The following is a 22,433-nucleotide window of genomic DNA, read 5'->3' as shown; positions in this document are numbered from 1 at the left end:
CTTTAAGAGATTTATAGGTTAAAACTACCCTGCCCATATGACTTTCGGACCCAAAGGAATGAAAGAAAAAACAAAAAAACACTAAACATAAAAATGTGTAGACAGAAAGTTGCCTGAAGCAATATCTAGATTTTAAGAAAATTTAAAGTGCATCTTTATCCACTTAGGTATTGATTACCAATGTATAAATATAAATGTATTAAGAATATGTTAAAATGTCACATTTTCATAATTAAATGGGTTAAAGTTTATCAAATGTATGTTCAGAAGGCCTGGATAACTGGCTGTCATACATGTATTCACTCATTCATTCACTTATTCATTCACTCTACAGGCATTCACTGAACGTCCACTGGGTGCCAGCTCCATGGGAGCAGTGGGGCTTCACTGATGCATCCCTGCTCTCAAGGGGTCTATAGTCTAGGCTTGTACACTAGAATCACTTTAAAAATCACAGTTGTGTACCAGACCAGAGACTCAGACTTAATTGGATCAGGCAGTGGAATTTTTAAAGAGCTCCGCAGGTTATTTAAGTATGCAACCGGGTCAGGTACTACTGGTCTAGAGGGAGAAACAGACAAGAAGTAAATAAATGCCCAACAATCCTACAAGTTTAGAGGTATCACTCCTGGGTGATCTGGGGGCACAGAGAGTAAAACCACAAATCCATTCACTAGAGGGGGAAATGGGGATAAAAGGTGAGGAGGATCAATCAGGGGTTGAAGATAGGAACATGTATTTATTGAGTGCCAAGCCCTTTACACTCACTACCTCATTTGATCTTTAAAGAAACTCTGTAAAATTATGTTATCACCCTCTATCAGTGATGAAATTGAGATTCTAATCAGTTAAGTACCATTCCCAAGCTTATATAATGAGGTTTGAATCCTGGGCCTTCTATGACAGACACATCATAAGGCCTTCCTCTATTTCAGCAACCTACCCCAGATAATTAAGAGTGATGAGAAGACAGAACTTGGAGGCTATTCCAAGCATGAGAAACAGTAAGAAGTGTAATGGAGCCAGAGTACAGACGATGAGATAAATGGTGGAATATCAGGTGAAGAAGCAAACTGACGACAGATATTTGAAATCCCTAATGAGCAATGCCAGAGAATAATGGGTAGTGTGTATACAGTTTTTTTTTTTTTTAACTGGGAAAGGGTTCATGGCTTTCATTGGTTATCAGTAGCAGGTATGATTCAAAATAAAATTAGGAACAATCTCTTTGTTCTTAATAAGGAGGAGAGAGATATTGCATTTTTGTTGGTTGGTTTGTGAAGGTACCTCTGGCAGCAGTGTGGAAAACAAACAGGTTGTGAGAAGACCATTTAGAGGCTGCTGTATCAGTCCAGGTGGAGATGCTCACCTGAGACAGTAGTCCCAGAGGTAAAAAAGAAGAGGAGGGACTAAATGAAAGGGCCACCGTTTAGCAATCTTTATGCCTCAGCAAAGAACTGATCGTGAGTGTGGGAGCTCTCACAGACCTTTTTTTCCCCTGATATTACAACTCTTAATCAGACAATTTCTTAAATGATGTAAAACTATGTCTATGCTACACATTTTCTCTCTGTGAAATCAAAAGTAGCTTCAAAGTTTAATTACCGTTATTAAGCTACAGTGCAATTTCTAGAACAAATGACCTGGATCTTCATAATAATGTGACCTAACACTTTAATTATCATTCCATGTAACTGTGTTTCTATTTGTTTTGGTTTGTGCAATATGCATGGTGGTCAAGCACTGGCTCACGCCAGCAGGCCTGAGTTTAAATGTTAGTGTCTGACCTTGGATTCATTACTTAATCTCTCTAAGCTTCAGTTTCCTCACCTATAAACCAGAGAGAATCAGAGTCACTACCTTAAACCATTTTTAAGAGGTTTAAGTAAGCTAATATTTGTAAAGCATTTAGCACAGTTCATGGCATACAATAAATGTCATAAAAGTTAGCTAGTGTTACTATTCTATTTAAGCTTAATCATCTGACCTTTTATTTGGACTCATATCCCTTTTCATATCTGAATCAATTTAAGAAAAACATTTAATGTCTTATTTTCTTCCAACCATGAGAGTGAATGTAGACAGCTACATTTCAGAAACCAGCTTTTAAGATGTACGTTGAAATTTAAAATTATATCACACTTGGAATTTTCTCACATAACTATTTAAGAATTTGGATTGTATTCATTAAAGATAAAGCCATGAAAACATAATATTCCAAGCATGAGTAAAAATTTTGATAGTGGTCTTTGAAGAAAAGGTTAGGGGATTTTATGATTTCAATTCAAAAAGCATTTATTGGGCTTCCCTGGTGGCACAGTGGTAGAGAGTCTGCCTGTTGATGCAGGGGACACGGGTTCGTGCCCTGGTCCGGGAAGATCCCGCATGCTGCAGAGCAGCTGGGCCCGTGAGCCATGGCTGCTAAGCCTGCGCATCCAGAGCCTGTGCTCAGCAACGGGAGAGGCCACAACAGTGAGAGGCCCGCGTACTGCAAAAAAAAAAAAAAAAAGAGTTTATTGAGCATCTATTATATGCTAGGCATTTCAGTACTAAAAGATGGGTATTCCCTGATAGAAACAAAAAAGGCAAAATAAAGTAAACAATGTTCAAAGAAAGACTTGCTTACTTGTTTAAGACTGGTATCACGCACATTACAAAGCATTTCATCATCCACCCACCACTTTTATCTAATGCAGACATTCGATCAGGAATTAGTAACCTTTGCTTTTTGCTATTTTGCACTCGCCCTCCTCTGCCTTACCTGGCTGAACCCCAACATACTGTTCATCACTTTTCAGCACTTTACTCATTTCACAATTTCTCATGAAATCGGAATCAATAATGACAACAGTGTATAGCCAGTCAGATTTCATTTTATGGCAATCTACCTTAAGGTGCAGTCTTCAGGAAAACGACGTGTTGAAATGCAAGGACTGACTATGTCACAAACACACACCTGGTATTAACCAGAATCTGCTCAAACTATGACAATATCAGAATACAAGAATAACAAGGCAGGTGAAAAGATGTTCCAAGTCAAGTGAGAAAGGAGGGCGTTTACCATCACTTGGCAGATGAAGTGGTTTGACTACAGGACCGTGAGGACCGTGTTTTTAGCAAGCTATTTTCATCTGCAATAAATGCCAGGAATAAGTATTGGCATCATATTTATATGCCACATTTTGATGATACCAAGTCCCTTTAAGTTTTCAGTTTCCTCCTGGCTGCTTCTTATCAGATGAGACCTTAACCTTTGAGGACAGGGCCTTGGCGTCTGCAGAGCAGAAACGGCACTTTCCTAATAACTACACTTCAGTGCAAATGGACCCTGTGAGCAAATCGTTCTGATGGAGGCACGCTCCACCTTATGTACCTGAGTTAATAACTGTTTAGGAACATATGGGTCTGTTTTGTCTCTCTCATCTGAAGCTGTCACAGCCAATCAGACAATTCTAAGATATGTGAGGCTCTATCCATGTCCCCTAATTGTCTTTTTGCTATTCCAACGACAATAAGCACTTCTGTTCTCTTTTATAAGCATCTCAAATTCTAGGTCTAAGCAAGAAAAACCAAAAATTGCAGCAGCAGATATTGCTGGCTACCAAGGGATCAGGACATTTTACTTAATTGCTGTTTATAATTTTACTTTTTTAAGTCAGTGCTGTTTGTGGTCCCATAATATAAAGCAGGTTGTCTCCTTTATTTCTGTTTTGCATCAAATCTCTAGAAGTTACTTACCAGTAAGTAGTGAGGTGAGGAGAATGATAATATCTCAGGGTACTGGTACAGACAAAGAATTCAAATATTTTAAGGCAGCCATTCTCTACTTATAAATCTTATTTATCAGATATCACTTCTTTGTAGATTAATTTGTAATTGGATCTTTCAGACTCATTCCTGTAGTTTGTCGAACCCCTACAGTATGCAAGGCACAGGATCTAGGCATTGGGGATCCAACAGTAAAAAATTCCTGCCCTTATATTTAGTGAGGGAAGAGGGGAGAGATGCAACTAAATGAGAAAAAAAGCATGCACACACACACACACACACACACACACACACACACACACGATGTTTAGCAGTGATAAGCATTATAGAGAAAAATATAACCAAGAAGGAGGTAGAGATCACTGAGAGTGGGTGAAAAGCTGGGGGCTCTGAGGAATTATTTGAAGAAATACACAGAGGTCAGGGAGGGAGCCATGCAGATACCTGGGTGAAGAGAGTCCCAGGAAGAGGAAACAGCAACGCAAAAGCCCTGAGACAGAGTGTCCTTGGCATGTTCAAGGACTAGAAAGGAGGCCAGCAAGGCTTAGGCAGCATGAATAATGGGAAGGACCACGGGCTGTGACCGCCTGTGATCATTATACAGGTGCTCAGAACACTCCCCCAATCAGTAGGCACCCACAGGGATTAGGGTATGAAGTCAGAAAAGTATCACTTCCCTTTTTTGGGGTAATTTTATTTAGCTTTTACTCCCACTTTGTTCTATATATCTTTATACACAATATTCTTTGTCTTTCATAGAAAATCTACACAGGAGGTATTATAATTCTTACTTTACATATAAGAAAACATTGCTTAGAGAAATTAAATTACTTGCTCAATGGAAAACATTAGGAACTCTGACTCTAAAACCTCACTATGTCCCTCCTTCTAAAAAATTGCTAAGAAAAACTACTTCAAAAAATAGTTGAGGCTGCATTGGACTTGCAGGTCCTGGTGCTGCAAGCTTGGAAGTTGTCACTCCATCCTAACATGAGTAAAAACCCAGAAAAACTGAAATATCAACAACTCCTCTTAGATCAGTAAGAGAAGTGAGGTCACAGGGCAGATCACTGCCCTCCAAATCGGAGAGACCAACAGGCAGATCGGGAAAATCACAACCTACCAGAGCAGAAACTCATGAACTGAAAACTCCCCAGGAAACAGAGCCAAGAGAGGAAAACCTGAACTGTAACTTATGAATCACTGGAGACTCAAAGTGGACAAGTCTGAGAGTTAAAAATTCTGGGAGCTGGTGATAGGGGAGCCTCCACAAGTTTATGAGTTTATTTTGAGATTATGGACCAGGTTCTCCCTATAAATATTAGAGAAAAATCGCCTCATGCTCTGGCAGGGTCAGAGGGAAGGGAACAGCTTCAAAATACGTCAGACAACTCTGTTCTTCTTAACAAGGTCTGCCCTCGGGAGACACTGTTTAACAGAGCCTAACCTGCTGGGGTTTCATCAGAGCCTAACTGATATGGGAAAAGAAAAGACAAAATTCTAGCTAGTTCTAGCCTTCTTGTTTCACCGAAGGGTGGAAGACAACTGAGAAGCATATAGGTGAAGTGCACAGTCCAGAGGCACAGGCTCACTAAAAGACTGCAACCTAATCACAGAACTATAGAATACTCCCTCCCCCGCCACCTGACCACCACATCTCGAAAGGCCTGTTTACATCAGTCCCTTTAGCCCAGCACAACATGTCTGACTATCAAGAAAATTTACAAAACATACTAAAAGGCAAAATAACGTAGTCTGAAGAAATAGAGCAAGCATCAGACTCAGACATGGCAGAGATGTTAGAATGATCAGATCTGGAATTTAAGACAACTAATGTTAATAAGCTAAGGGGTCTAACGGGTAAAATAGACAGCTTGTAAGAACAGATGGGTTGGGTAACATAAGCAGAGAAATGGAAATCCTTAAGAAGAATCAAAAAGAAATGCTAGAGATCAAAAATATTGTAACAGAAATGAAGCATGCTTACTAGTAGACTGGATATGGCTGGAGAAAGCATCTCTGAGCTTGAGGATAAATCACAGAACTGAAAAGAAACTGAAAAGCAATGCGAGCAGAGACTGAAAAAAAAATACAGTATCCAAGAACTGTGGGACAACTAAACAAGGTGTAACATTCACATAATGAGAATACCAGAAGGAGAAGAAAGAAAGGAATAGAAGAAACACTTGAAACAATAATGACTGAGAACTTCCCCAAATTAGTGTTGGACATCAAACCACAGATTCAGGAAGCTCACATAACACCAGGAAGGATAAATGCAAAAAAACTACACCTAGGTATATCATATTCAAACTACAGAAAATCAAGGATAAAGAAAAGATCTTGAAAGCAGCCAGTAGAAAAAGATACCTACCCTACCTACAAAGGAACAAAGATAAGAATTACACCTGACTTCTCAGAAAACATGCAAGCAAGAAGGGATTGGAGTGAAATTAACGTGCTGACAGCAAAAAGTCACCAACCCAGAATTCTGTATCCTGCAAAAATAACTAAAATTAAAGGAGAAATAAAGACATTCTCAGACAAAGAAAAATTGAGGGAATCTGTTGCCAGTAGACCTGACTTCAAAATAGACTAAAAGACGTTCTTCAGAGAAAAGAAAATTAATATAGGTCAGAAAATTGGATCTACAAAAAGAAAGGAAGAATATTGAATAAGAATAAGTGAAGATTAAAAAAACTTTTGTTTTAACCTTAATTGACCTAATAGGTAACAGTATGCTCAAACCAATAATGGCAACAATGTATTAAATTATATATTTAATATGTATTATGTATATACATAATGTGTAATTATGTATATAATTAAATTATGTACTTAAGGGAAATGAATGACAGCAATGATACAAGGGACAAGAGGGAGGAATTAGATTATTTTATTAGTATAAGGTACTAACACTACCTGTGAAACAATATAGTGTTATTTGAAAGTAGACTTGGATTAGTTATAAATGTATATTGAAAACTCCAGGGCAATCTAAAGAAAGTTTTAAAAATATATATATATGACTGATAATGCTAAGAAAGGAAAGGAAACAGAATCATTTAAAATGCTCAATTAAAACCACAAGAGGGCTTCCCTGGTGGCGCAGTGGTTGAGAGTCTGCCTGCCGATGCAGGGGACATGGGTTCGTGCCCCGGTCCAGGAGGATCCCACATGCCGCAGAGCGGCAGGGCCCTTGAGCCATGGCCACTGAGCCTGCGCATCCGGAGCCTGTGCTCCGCAACGGGAGATGCCACAGCAGTGAGAGGCCCGTGTACCGCAAAAACAAACAAACAAAAACCCACAAGAGGCAAAAAAAAAAATGTGAAAGACAAAAAAATAGGAGCAAAGAATAAGTGCAACCAACAGAAAACAGTAACAAATATGGTAGATATTAATCCAACTGTATCAATATTAATCCAACTGTATCAATAATCACTTAAAATGTCAAAGGTCAAAATGTACAAATCAAGTCAAATTGTCAGAGCAGATCAAAAATAAGACCAACTATATATATGTAGTCTAAAAAAACCCCACTTGTGGGCCTCTTGTAGACAGTATATATATATATATATATATATATATATATATATATATATATATATATATATATATATATGTCATATTTTTGTATCCATTCAGCGAGCCTGTGTCTTATGGTTGGAGCATTTAATCCATTCGTATTTAAGGTAATTATCGATATGTATGTTCCTATTACCATTTTCTTAATTGTTTTGGGTTTGTTTTTGTAGGTCCTTTTCTTCTCTTGTATTTCCCACTTAGAGAAGATCCTTTATCATTTGTTGTAGAGCTGGTTTGGTGGTGCTGAATTCTCTTAGCTTTTGCTTGTCTGTAAGGCTTTTGATTTCTCCGTTGAATGTGAATGAGATCCTTGCCAGGTAGAGTATCCTTGGTTGTAGTTTCTTCCCTTTCATCATTTTAAATATATCATGACACTCCCTTCTGGCTTGTAGAGTTTCTGCTGAGAAATCAGCTGTTAACCTTATGGGAGTCCCCTTTTATGTTATTTGTTGTTTTTCCCTTGTTGCTTTTAATAATTTTTCTTTGCCTTTAATTTTTGTCAATTTGATTACTATGTGTCTCAGTGTGTTTCTCCTTGGGTTTATCCTGCCTGGGACTCTCTGTGCTTCCTGGAGTTGGGTGGTTATTTCATTTCCTATGTTAGGGAAGTTTTCGACTATAAACTCTTCAAATATTTTCTCAGGTCCTTTCTCTCTCTCTTCTCCTTCTGGGACCCCTATAATGTGAATGTTGTTGCAATTAATGTTGTCCCAGAGGTCTCTTAGGCTGTCTTTATTTATTTTTATTCTTTTTTCTTTATTCTGATCCATGGCAATGAATTCCACCATTTTGTCTTCCAGGTCACTTAACCATTCTTCTGCCTCAGTTATTCTGCTATTGATTCCTTCTAGTGTATTTTTCATTTCAGTTATTGTATTGTTCATCTCTCTTTGTTTGTTCTTTAATTATTCTCGGTGTTTGTTCTTTAATTCTTCTAGGTCTTTGTTAAACATTTCTTGCATCTTCTCGATCTTTGCCTCCATTCTTTTTCCGAGGTCCTGGATCGTCTTCACTATCATTATTCTGAATTATTTTTCTGGAAGGTTGCCTATCTCCAGTTCATTTAGTTGTTTTTCAGGGGTTTTATCTTGTTCCTTCATCTGGTACATAGCCCTCTGCCTTTTCATTTTGTCTATGTTTCTGTGAATGCGGTTTTCGTTCCACACGCTGCAGGATTGTAGTTCTTCTTGCTTCTGCTGTCTGCCCTCTGGTGGATGAGGCTATCTAGGAGGCTTGTGCAAGTTTCCTGATGGGAGGGACTGGTGGTGGGTAGAGCTGGGTGTTGCTCTGGTGGGCAGAGCTCAGTAAAACTTTAATCTGCTTGTCTGCTGATGGGTAGGGCTGGGTTCTGTCCCTGTTGGTTGTTTGGTCTGAGGCGACCCAGCACTGGAGCCTACCTGGCTCTTTGGTGGGGCTAATGGCCAACTCTGGGAGGGCTCACACTAAGCAGTACTTCCCAGAATTTCTGCTGCCAGTGTCCTTATCCCCACGGTGAGCCACAGCCACCCCTGCCTCTACAGGAGACCCTCCAACACTAGCAGGTAGGTCTGGTTCAGTCTCCTATGGGGTCACTGCTCCTTCCCCTGGGGCCCGACGCACACACTACATTGTGTGTGTCCTCCAAGAGACAGTCCCTGTTTTCCCCAGTCCTGTCAAAGTCCTGCAATCAAATCCCACTAGGCTTCAAAGTCTGATTCTCTAGGAATTCCTCCTCCCTTTGCTAGACTCCCAGGTTGGGAAGCCTGACGTGAGGGTCAGAACCGTCACTCCAGTGGGTGGACTTCTGTGGTATAACTGTTCTCCAGTTTGTGAGTCACCCACCCAGCAGTTACGGGATTTGATTTTATTGTGATTGCGTCCTTTCTACTGTCTTATTGTGGCTTCTCCTTTGTCTTTGGATGTGGGGTATCTTTTTCGGTGAGTTCCAGTGTCTTTCTGTTGATGATTGTTCAGCAGTTAGTTTTGACTCTGATGCTCTAGCAAGATGGAGTAAGCACACATCCTCCTACTCTGCCATCTTGAACCAATCTTCAAAAAAAAAAATTTTAAATCAACTCCAACAATGCATCAGAAGAATTTGGTTGGTTCAACTTCTGAAAATTAATTAATGTAAACCAGGGGGCCCCAACCCCTGGGCCTATAAGGAACCAGGCTGCACAGCAGGAGGTGAGCAGCAGGCAAGCAAGCAAAGTTTCATCCGCTGCTCCCCATCGCTCCCCAGCACTCACATAACCACCTGAACCATCCCCCACCCCCACCCCCCGCCCCATCGGTGGAAAAACTGTCTTCCACGAAACCAGTCCCTGGCACCAAAAAGGTTGGGTAATGCTGATGTAAACCATCATATCAATAGGCTTAAAAAGAAAAATCACATGATTATATCAACAGATGCCCCCCCCCAAAAAAACCGTGACAAAATCCAACACACACTTATGATTAAAAATTCTCAGTAAAATAAGAATAGAGGGAAACTTCCTTCACTCGACAAAAAAAATCTACAAAAAACATGGAGCTACTATCATACTTCATAGTGAGAATCTTGACTCTTTCTTACTAAGGTCAGGTACAAGGCAAGGATGTTCCCTCTCATCACTCCTTTTCAACATTATATGGAAGCTCTGCCTAATGCAATAAGACAAGTAAAGGGGAAAAGGCATAAAGGCTGGGAACAAAGAAATAAAACTGCCTTTGCTAGCAGACGACATGATTCTCTATGTAGAAAATCTTAAAAGAATTGACCAAAAAAATCTCCTGGAACTAAGAAGCGATTATTGCAGGATTGCAGGATACAAAGTTAATATACAAAAGTCAATCATTTTCCAATACAGCAGCAATGAACATGAGGAATTTGGAAATAATACCACAGTACGATTTACATTAGGATCCACAAAGCTGAAATAATATAAATCTAATAAAATATGTAGAAGATCTATATGAGGTAAAGTAAAAAACTCTGATGAATGAAATCAAAGACTAAATAAATGAGAGATATTCCATGTTCATGGTTAGGAAGACTTAATATTGTCCAGATCTCTGTTCTTTCCAAGTTAATCTATATGTTTCATGCAGTTCTAATCAAAATCCCAATAAGTTACTTTGTGAATGGATATCAACAAACTGATTATAAAATTTATAGTGAAAGACCACATACTCAGATGTAGCAACACAATATTGCAGAAGAAGAACAAATCAGAGGATTGACACTACCTGACTTCACAACTTACTCTAAAGCTTCAATAATCAAGACAGTATGATACTGGTAAAAGAACAGACAACCAGATCAGTGGAACAAAATAGAGAGCACAAAATTAGACTACATAAATATAGTCAACTGATCTTTGACAAAAAAGCAAAGGCAATACAATGGAGAAAAGATAATCTTTTCAACAAATGGTCCTTGAACAACTGGACGTCCACATATAAAAATATGAATTTGGACACAGACTTTACACCTTTCACAAAAACTAACTTGAAATGGATCACAGACTTAAATATAAAACACAAAACTGTAAAACTCAAAGAAGATAACATAGGAGAAAATTTAAATAAACTTGGGTTTGATGATGAATTTTTAGATAAAACACCAAAGGTATAGTACATGAAAAAATAATTGAAAGCTAGACTTCATTAAATTTAAAATTTTCTGCTCTGCAAAAGACACTGTCAGGAGAATAAAAAGACAAGCCAAGATCAGGAGAAAATATTGTCAAAAAACATATTTGATGAATCACTGTTACCCAAAATACACAAAGAACACTTAAAATTCAACAAGAAAACAAACAACCCAATTAAAAAAATGGGCCAAAGACATTAACAGATGCCTCACTAACGAAGGTAAACAAATGGCAAGTAAGCATTTGAAAAGATACTTCCCATCATATATCATCAAGGAAATACAAAGTAAAACAAAAATGTGATACTACACATCTATTAGAGTGGACTAAATCTAGAATACTGACAACACCAAATGCTGACAAGGATGTGGAGCAACAGGAACTCTCATTCTTTGATAGTGGGAAAGTAAGATGGTACAGTCACTTTAGAAGGCAATTGACAATCTTTTTACAAAAGAAAAATATATTCTTACCATATAATCCAGCCACCATGCTGTTTGATGTTTACCCAGAGGGGTTGAAAACTCATGTCCACATGAAAGCCTGCACACAGATGTTTATAGTTGCTTTATTCATAATTGCCAGTACTTGGAAGCAACTAAGATGTCCTTCAGCAGGTGAATGGATAAATAATCTGCAGTACATCCATACAATGGAATATTATTCAGTGTTCTAAAAAAATAAGCTATCAAGACATTAAGATATGTAGAGGAAATGTAAATGTATACTACTGAGTAATAGAAGCCAATCTGAAAAGTCTGCATACTGTATTCCAATTATATGACACTCTGAAAAAACTAAACTAGATAGACAGTAAAAATATCAGTAGTTGCCAGAGGTTAGGGGAGGTGGGATAAATAGGTGGAGCACAGAGGATTTTTATGATGCTATAATGATGGACATGTCATTATACATTTGTCTAAACTCTTAAAATGTATAATACCAAGAGTGACCCCTTACATAAACTGTGATTACACTTGATGGTAAGGATGTGTCAATATAGTTTTATCAAGTGTAACAAACATACCATTCTACTGGGGAATGTGGATAAAGGAAGAGGTTATGCATGTGAGGGACAGGAGTACACCGAATATTTCTGTACCTTCTTCTTAATTTTGCTATGAACCTAAAAATGCTCTTTAAAAAAAATTTTTTTTTAAATAGTCTTGAAAAAATAGCTGAGACTGTGTTAATGAGAGAGGCTGAGGAAAGGGTCATCTTTTACCCTGCTGATGGATTTAATGCACCTTTTATGCAGAAAATTTGACAACATCTGTCAAGGTTACTGTCATAAATACTCTCTGACCCACTAATTCCAGTTCTAGAAATTTATCTCACAGATATTTCCTCACTAGTGCCAAAATTTGTGCATTCAAGGTAAAAAATTACTACATTATTTGTAATACAAAAATACTGGAATCCATCTAAATGCCCATAAGAACTGATTAATAAAGTTTGGCACACCCATTTAGTAGAATAGCATGCAGCTAACAAAAAGAAAGAGGATACTCTGGATAAGGAGATAAATAAAATGATCTTTCGGCTGTATTGTTGGTTGGAAAATCAATGTACAGAGCAGTGTTTCTGTGCAAAGAGCAATTAAAATAATAAATATTCTTAAATATTAAGAATTATTATATACATCTATTTAAAAGTGAGCATACATATTTATATATGTATATGTATATGAATACAACAGCCCTTAAAGGGTGCTCATGGATCTCATGAACTGGTTGCCTCCAGGGAAGGAAACTGGTAGGTAAAAACAGGGATAAGAGGAAACTTTCACTGTATACCCTTTGTCCATTTGAGTTTTATAACACTGAAATGTATTATTCCTTCCAAGTAATCACATTTAAATAAGTGTGTGTGTGTGTGTGTGTGTGTGTGTGTGTGTGTGTTGGTTTAACCTTAAGGCTAGGGTGTTTCCCACAACTCCATCAAGTGACCAGAGCTCATAGCCTCAGTACTGACATGTAACCAAGGACAGCCTTAAGCTGACCAGTGAAGAAAAGCCACGTTAACTGAAGGGTGGTCACTTGGAGCCCAGCAGCAAGCAGGCAAAGAGAAAGTTTTCACTAGTGTTCATCCAGTTCTGTTCAATTAGAAGCTCATTGATTTTGCCTTAAATACAAGCACTAAAGAGGTGTTTATAAGGTGGGGATAAATTTCCCTCAAGCTTGTCCCCTTCCCTCTGCTCAGATATTACGTTTCCTACAGGAACTACCAATTGAATTGGTTAGATTCTCAAATATCTCAATTCCCCCAAAATCATATGCAGAAACGAGGACAGGAGATGCACTGTCACTAAAAAATTATACCCCAGTCTTATTTTTAATGAATGATTGGCATCATGTTTCCTGTGAGAATGTGAGCATTGGTCCTCAAGAAAAAACACTACTCTGGGTAAAGTAGAGGTCTAATCTTCAAATTTTCAAAGCCAACATCCTATGCTGAATTACAGGAGCCCTGTCAGGGATCTCAGGAGTCGTGCTGGAGGCCACCAGGCAGCCACTGTCTGACAGGTCTCTTTACGTACGTATGTGATTAATGTTTTTACTCTTAGAGATCAGGTAAAATGGGAAGATTCAGGAGGCCATTTTTGTATCAAATTGTCTCATACGCATTTATTGTAACCTAGAAATTCATTCTCAAGATTTTACCTTACAGAGATAAAGTCATGAGTGTGAATATATTTATGCATAAAGAAATGCATAATAGCAAAATGCTCATCAAGGCAAATGGATCAGTAAATTATGATACATACATACAATAAGACACTGTGCTGCCTTTTAAAAATGATGAAGTAGATCTACATTTAGGTACAAGGAAATAATTCCAATATGTTTCAGAATAAGAAAGTAGGTTACAGAACCATATTCAGGTGAAATAGTCTATGCACAGAGAGATATTTAGAAGATATTCAGATATTTTGATGATGTTTCAGCAATATTTAATTCTTTATCTGAACTTACTGCATTGTTTTAGTTTCTTATAATAAGCAACTGTTTTACAAAAAATAAATTATTTCAATGAGAAAAATAGTAAATATCATTTTCTGTCAAGATTTGATGATACTGATATATTTAGCCTGACGATAAATATGTCTAGATGCAAAACACACTGAAATATTACCTATTTTACAAAAACACATAAACCCACATCATTAGGATGAGAGCCATGGTGATAAGTCAGAAATTTTATCTATTCCAGTTCATATGTTACCTACAAATACATTTTTAAAGTTCCCCAGCATTCATGGGTTTTTAAGAAAAGCTTTATTTAAGAATTCTATGCAAAGACAGTTCATTAGAACTACCTCCAGGATACTGAGTGACTTTGATTCTTTCAAAATTGTGCATTCCAGGGACTCCCTCAACCTGTCCCAACTTGTTCTGCCACTAGCTGTGAGGGCAAGCTTTGCTGGGTGAAATAAAGCATAAGGTTCCTTTTGAAAGGCCCTGTGTGGTTTAACATCACTTTCTTAGATTAGGATGCGAGGGTACCAAAAGGCAGGAAGATAAAGAAAAGTCACAGAAATATGCCATGTCACTTTCATATAGAAGTAATGGTAGGTTTCCACTGATGACCAAATAGAATGAAATAATAGTAAAGTGTCAGCAACATGTTGAAATGACAATGGAAGGGAAGGTTTTCATTAGATTCAGATAAAAGGAAAGTCTTTCAAAAAGGCACCAAACCAAATAACCAAAGATCAAGCACCAGTGGACTGAAAAAGCATGGGTTCGTTTTGAACTTAGAATTAGAAATAGCAGTAAAAGGAATTGAACATCCATTGGTGCTCAGAAGAGTGCTGGGAGTTGTAGGAAAACACAGAAGGGGAAGACAAGGATCTTTCCCTTCCATCAAACATGTGAGGGGAGAAAGTGAGAATTTAGCTAAGTGTTTAACTGGAAAACAACTAGAAATGCAACCGACGCGCAGAGAGGGGAGAGAGGTATGGCAGGAAATGTCCCTGGAGACCTCGGATGTCGAGAGGACCAGAGATGAGCCCCGGAACTGAATGTTTACCAGCAGGAACTTCAATGGCAGAGAAGAGAAGGGCAGAAAAAAACTCTTCCTCACCTCAAGGGACCAGAGACAAAGCCCAATGCAGGGGCCCCTCCGCCTTTCTAACTCTTCCCAACATCTGCTTTCATATGACATGTGGGTAAAATAAAGAGTAAGAAATATCAAGATGTTAATAAGAAAAAGAGGTGTCCTAAAGCACCACCCTTCAACCTGAGAGGTATGGGGGAGCGGGTGAGACTTGCCAGGGCTGGCCACCCGGGAGGAAGGAGGACGACTTCCAAGAGGCAGGACACAGTAAGGCAATGCTGCAGAGATACTTGTTGTTACCATTATTACGTCTATGCTCACAGCACCCCCACCCTGCCACACACACACTTTTGAAAGTCAATAAACTGAAGCTTAGACACGATAAATAGTCTGCCCAACATCTGAACTCACATTTCTCTAACTCAGCAGTTCTCAAAACTTTTGATCTCGGAATCCCTTTATACTACTAAAAATTATTGAAGAATCTAAATAGCTTCTATTTATGTGGGCAACAGAGACAGAGGTAGAGATAAAGACAGAGACAGACAGAGAAACATATATATTTACCAAAGTAGAAATTTAAACTGAGAAATTGCTAAAACACAGGAATACAAAAGCACATGTTCCTGTAGCCATCAGAGCAACAATGTCTTCACTCATCATATAGCCTCTAGAAAACTCCATTGTACACTCATGAAACAAGAGAGGAAAAAGTAAACAGCAAGTTAACATTATAATGAAAAGAGCTGTGATCTTGAAGATCCTCTGAAAGGATCTGACTTCCCCAGGGATCTGAGATCACGCTGTGAGAACTGCTGTTCTAACCTCAAGTCTATATTTTTCCAAGGCTAGACCTTGGTACACTGAGTGAATGACCTTCACAATCTGGCTCTAAGCTCCCTTCACTGCCTCAAGTCCCACAGTTTTTGCTAAGTATCCCCAAACCAGCCATACCAGAATAAACCCTCTCCCTGAAAAAAAAATGTAGAGTCTGTGCTCAAGCTTCTTTGCAGGTGGCCATGTTGTACCTTCTGTCTGGAACTACTTCCTTCTCTCCTCTTAGGAGTTCTCATTCTAGATTTCAGGGCTCTGCTGAATGTCACCCACCCCAGCCCCAGCCAGATTTGATCACTTTCCAAGGAGAGCACTTTGCTTTTACCCCTGTTCATTTTACTCCACTCCATTGCTTCCTTGTGAGTTGGTCATGTGTCTGCTTTCTCTTCTTTCACCCCACCGTCCTGTAATGAGCACCTACCCAGCAATGAGCTCTTGGAAGACGCCCAGAACCTGAGTCTCCCTGAACTACAGGGGTGAAGAAACTATGTGGCACGTGAATCTTTGATCCCTCATTCCTGGCACCTGAAACTTATTCAAAACTGTTTTATTTGCTTTGTCTAATTATTCTGAAATGATAAATTATCACTGGCTGATGGGACTGTGGGTGATATTATTTTCTTTGCACTTAACTGCCACATATTTTTACAATTATAAATGTTATACAACGTTAAAGTGTTTCTCTATAACTTAGCTGCTAATAGTCAGGAAACACTTATGTATGACACACAGCTCTGTGTGCTTTATATACATATTAATGCATTTAATTATTTATACTTTTAACAGCAGAAATAAGTAGAGGCATGAATATCCAACTCATTTGTACAGAGATTCTTTCTACATAATATTCCATATGTGCATAGTCTATTGTTGCCTATAACTTGCATACCCTTGTGTTATCTTGGCTTTATCTTCATGTTCCAAATGGAAGATTCCAGACCTTCTTTGTGTCCCATTTCCTGAATTCCTCATGGAAGATTGCTCATTTTATGGTCAGGCAATAGCAGATCGTAGCATCAACACACAAACCTAGCACTTTAACTTTGCAGATCTCAATTAGCAGAATGTTCTCCTGGAAACAAATACATCTCTCAGTGGCCACCAGGGAGTCGCATTAACTGGTTGCCTTCATAAAGTTCAGTAAAACATTTACGAGGGAATGTTTTCCCCGAAGATGGAATTCAAAATGGATCATTTTGTAAAGGATTTTTATCTCCTAGAATAACTGGAAAACAGAGTGTATTTGAAGTAGTGACATGACACACTACTCATTACTAACAAAGGGCTCTCCTCCCCTTGCACCCCATCTGAACTACTCATTTCTGTGTAGATACAGAAGCTTCTGCAGCAAGAAAAGAAAGAATGGGCTGGAGTTACTGTTTAATTGGCCACAAGCTGTATACTGGCTGTCTGCTTGGCTCCAGCTGTGCTGTGACTGTCAGGCCTGAGGTGATCATGGTCGCAGACTAAGCTCCATGAGTGCCCGCTCGCTCTGTGATATCCACAGGCTGGCCCTCCCTTTCCTCTAAGAAGGCCTGTGGTCCTTGCGGCATCTCCACTCCAGAGGAGCCCGCTTCCTCATTGACATGCAGGGAGCGCTCCCATAAGCAAAAGCTGCAAAGCGTCATTACCGTGGTCGGGAGACAAACAACACCCGCACTGCATACCAAGTGGCACCACATTTAACTGAATCATTTTATTATGAATACATTCCGGGCTGCCACTTGCCTAAACTATGCAGGCAAAATGGATCTTTGCTAATTACATTTCATGCATATTTCAGATCTTTCCATGGGGATGCAGGAGGATGGTGTTCATAAAAGGGAATTTTACAGCCAGGTTCACTTGCATTTGGCATCACAACCCAAACTAGCGGGTAACAAAGATAAGTTCAATTACATTCCATGTTGTGTTTGTTTTAGCTGGAATGTTTCCTCCTAGTAACTCTATCAGTGCTGCTGTGGTCACTGGTTGAAAATGCAATCACTCTTCAAATCCACCTGAATACATATTATTGCAGAAATGCACACAGTTATTAAATCATTTCTTTTCCACATTTCCTTTTCTATGTTTGTCCTTAGATTGAATTAAGGAAATAAGCCTCTGGATGTGGGGACATCTCAGGAGAGTGACAGAAAAACATCATTACCTGCTTCAAGACTGAATTGTAAAGCACACAAGTGACTGCTTTCTTGTGGCTTCTCACCCTCTTGCCGGAATCACTTTTCATTGCCAGCAATGCTAGCTGGTTATTAAATGAGATGAAAAGTCGTCCGTGGGCATCATCAAAGTGGAAGAGACATCTGAAGTCCTGACTTTTGGAGAAAGAACAAGCTATCCTCTGGATGGACAGCTGGTGCTGAATATCCCAGAGTCTCAAAACCTGCATGAAAAGTAACAAAGTCACATGAGTATGTCAAGAATAATTCTAATTTTTTAGCCAGATTTTCTCTAGCTCACCCTCGATCCCAGGCAGGCTCTGCATAGTGCTGTAATTGTTCACACTTCTCTCATAGCACATATTTTTTGTATTTCCCTTCTCTGTTTCAGTATCTCCTCAATTGTAATCTCTTCTAGGGAAGGGACTGCGTTTTGTCTCAGTCCCAGAAAAGTGCCTGCATTTAGTAGGTGCTTATGGTAGGCAGAGTAATCATCTTCAAAGATGCCCATGTCCTAATCCCTGGTAAATGTGAATATGCTATCTTACATGCCAAAAGAGATTTTGCAGATGTCATAAATTAAGGCCTTTGAGATGGAGAGATTATCCTGGTTGATTTGGGCAAGTCCAATGTAATCACAAGGGAGATCAGAGTGATGGGATGTGAGATGGACTCTACCTAATGTTCCTGGCTTCAAGGAAGGAGAAAGGGGGCCACGAACCAGGAGAGCTGGAGAAGGCAAGGAAACGATTCTCCCCCAGAACCTCCAGAAAAGAAGACAGCCCTTGGAGCACCTTGATTTTAGCCCAGTGAGACCCAGGCTGGAATTCTAACCTACAAAACATTAAAGGTGTGTTGTTTCAAACCACTGAGTTTGTGGTTATCTGTCACAGTAGCAATAGAAAACGAATACAACCTCTTTCGATAGATAGATAGATAGATAGATAGATAATATATGTATATATTTTTTGTGAAATAAAAGACTTGTTATTAAATGAAATCAAGTTCAGATAAAACACAACAATTAAGACAAAAAATGACATGCAGATGGAACAAGGTAAACACTGAAGGAAACAGGAAGAGCAACTTTGCAGATGCAAGTGCTGCCACTGTCAGTCACGGTGCAGAATTAACACAGGGCAGTGAGAGAGAGTCAGAGTGAAGACAGCGAAAATCCTCTCCAACAGGGGCCAGCGGGCCAGCTCTAGGGCCAAACTTTTTGGGTTTTGATTTTGGCTCTATCCCTTACTGCAGGGTGACCTCTAGTAAGTTTCTTTGTCTCTCTGAGTTTTTGATGTGGTACCTACCTAAATTGATGCTATGAAGAGTGAATGAGAGCCCACGTCAAGCACTTAGCGTGATGACCAGTACGTGGTCAGTGTTCAGTAAATATTTTTTTCATTATTAAGTGCATTTTATTCTTTTTATTGTATAAACATTAGAACCTAAGAGTAAAAAAGTTTCTTTCAAATAAACGAGTACATCTTATCCAGTATGAGAATTATTTTAAATTATCTACAAAAGATGACCTCTGTTTACACGAGTGTTTATTACTCCATAGGGTAGGCTACCCAGTAGTTTTTAACCGATTTTAAATCATATACTCCTTTGGGGGAAAAAAAATCGTTTGAAAACGATGGTTCATCACCTCCTCCTAAATGCATATACCCATACATGCACACAATTTTCCACATAATTTCTTTGGATACATAGACACACACATCTCCCATACAGATCCTGATATCCCATGGGACAGGAATTCCTAGAGTAATCATTATGATTAGCGGGTAAATGGCCCCAGTTCTTTCAACATCATAACATCATTTTTAGATCCCCGTCCACCAAGGCAGCCTCTTGACTCTCTCACTTTGTCTTTTTTTTTCCATTTTCTCTCCAGGGGAGGATGGTCATCCAGGCCTTGTTTACTTTTTTAAAAATATAAAAAGATATGGCCATGGTGTAAAATGCAATAGCACCGAAGGGATTTTTCTTCAACCCATCCCTCTCGGCCTCAAGTCCCACTCCTCAGAGACAGCCTTCTTTAACTCTTTTTGAGTTACTGTTTTCTCCTTAACACCAAATAATAGCTCTGTGTGTGTGTGTGTGTGTGTGTGTGTGTGTGTGAACATAGCATATATTAATCATACATTGAATGACATTCTCCTCTGAAAGTAATGCAGTTACTTACACTCATTTTCTCCCTTTCTCTTCCCATTGCCCCAATCTAAACATTGTATTTTTTTAGTCCTATTGTTATTATGCTTTAAAATAATACACTTACACATTAATTACTGCACTAGCAACATAAGACATATCTCTCTGCTCACTAATATGTAAAATGAATACCTTAGGGTCCTCAAGGACCTCTTTAAGCAAAGTGCTCAGAATTGAGCCAATATTTCAGGTGTGTTCTAACCACTGTTACAGGCACTGTGACTTCTTTAAAGCAGCCTACTTTTACGTGAGCTGATTAAGCCACTCCAACATGCATTGCCCTTACCTTGGGGTCCTGACTGAGCAAAACTCTAAATCTTATTCCCATGAACAAATAATCAAGCCAGACATCTACCATCTTACCTTCAAAAATCTGATGTTGTAAGCTAAAACTAGGATTTTTCTAGTTTCAAAGTGTAAAGATATAATTTTGAATCTTAGTTCTATTATATTGATAATTCCTCCCTGATTTGTCCACACATCCCATGGAATAGAGTAGATGGTCAATAGATATTTTCTTAATTTGTTGAAGGTTGTGGTTCATTTAACAACTATGTTTTTATCCCACTCACTGTTCAAAATATTAGCTAGGATATGTCCAAAAATATAACACTTCCATAAAAAAGCTTGCCTCGCTTCTACATGGTTATTTACCCAATTGCAGATCTCATCTAATTCACAATGAAATTTTATGAGACTTTTTCAAACATCTTGCAGAAATGAGTATGTTTGATATATAGGGTAACCTCTCCATTTACTAACACTTATAACAAACTTAAACTGACCTAGTCAAATTTTACCAGATGAGCAGCATTACCAATCCCTCTAATCCCAAGAATATATATTTATAAAGTAAATTGGGTTTTCTTGGCAAGAATTTTTTATTAAACAACTTATTCTAGTTCTTAAACCTTACTATTTTTATTTAAAACATTCTGGCCACTCTCCAGAAAATGTTTATCCTCAAAAATATAAACTCTACAAGAACTAAGACTTGCAAATATATTTCAAAGTGTTCTAAATATAAATAGGATTGATAAGCTATTATTTTGAATGTTAAAACCACATAGATTAGATGCATCTAAGATTAGATGCATCTAGATCATTCTCAAACACTCATATAACTTACAATAGTCATATCATCATTGTTCAAAATCCTGTCTTGTTTGGTACGGACTCCCTCCTAAAAAACTGAAATTAACTTCATTTCAGAAAAATAAGCTGGGGCATGGCTGAGTATAGATTAACAATAACTCAACAGTATTAATGGACTATAATTTCCCCAGAATCATTTTCTGCATGTTGTTCAAATCATTTATGTTGACTTTAATATTTCATTGACATTTAGTCACATAAATTAAATGAAAAATTAAAAATAGATGAGTGATAACCTCTACTCTATGACAGGTGAGTTCTTCCTATTAGCAATTAAAATTAGAGGTGCATTTTTTAAGCAAAATATGTATATTCATTCATTTTTCTTAAAATTAATTTTTACTTTTCTTCTTTCCCTTCTTCCCTTGAAGAACCCTTGACTCTCATAATTAGTGATCCTACTAAGTCCCCTTCCATCTTTAATTCTCTAATTTTTCTTTCTGCTGAGAATCAAAGCCAACAACATTTATATACTGTCATCAATGTATAAAACAGTGTTTCAGCATTCTCCCAGAAATCATATCATGGTAGGTGACCTCCCATATGGTTTTCAATTTTTTCTACACTTCACATTCTATACCAGTGGTTCTTAATCTTGACATTAGAAGCACCTATGGTGTTTAGAAATTGCTTATGTTTGAGACTTTTCTCAAACCTATTAAATCAGACTCTCTGAGGATGAGGTTCAGGCATTAGTTTTTTGGTTTTGTTTTTTTTTTAATTTCCCAAGTATTTTCATTGTATTGTACTTTAACTTCTCAATTTGGTTTTAAGATCAATGCTAATCTCCTTGAACAAGATATCTTTATCTCAGCTTAATCGGTAATATCATGTGGCTTGGCTTTAAACCAGATAACTGTACTCCCTTAATCAGTCTATATCTTTTTAATCAAGAAAAATATCTCACATTAATTCTATTTTATTAATCAAGTCCTTTTGCAAAATATCACTTAAATATCTAGTTAATATTTGAGAATCCTTGATTTCCCTTTTTTATATTCAAATTGACTTCTGGAATAGAATTAGGTCACATTTCAAAAGGAGT

The 22,433-nt window shown here is 38.1% G+C and overlaps 1 protein-coding gene across 1 annotated transcript in view; it reads right to left on the bottom strand.

Moving 5' to 3' along the window:
* Positions 1-22,433, bottom strand: part of WDR49 (WD repeat domain 49) — a gene marked incomplete at both ends in the record, with an annotated part of 136,260 nt that overhangs the window by 54,034 nt on the left and 59,793 nt on the right. Inside the window, 1 exon segment of the mRNA XM_079705231.1 lies at positions 18,010-18,243. Within this exon segment, the coding sequence (XP_079561357.1) occupies positions 18,010-18,243 (234 nt within the window).

This window comes from Hyperoodon ampullatus (assembly GCF_949752795.1).
Source record: "Hyperoodon ampullatus genome assembly, chromosome: 5".
NCBI classification, from domain to species: Eukaryota; Metazoa; Chordata; class Mammalia; order Artiodactyla; family Ziphiidae; genus Hyperoodon; species Hyperoodon ampullatus.
The sequence above is the reverse complement of the archived record's forward strand: the minus strand, read 5'-3'. Positions and strand labels throughout refer to the sequence as shown.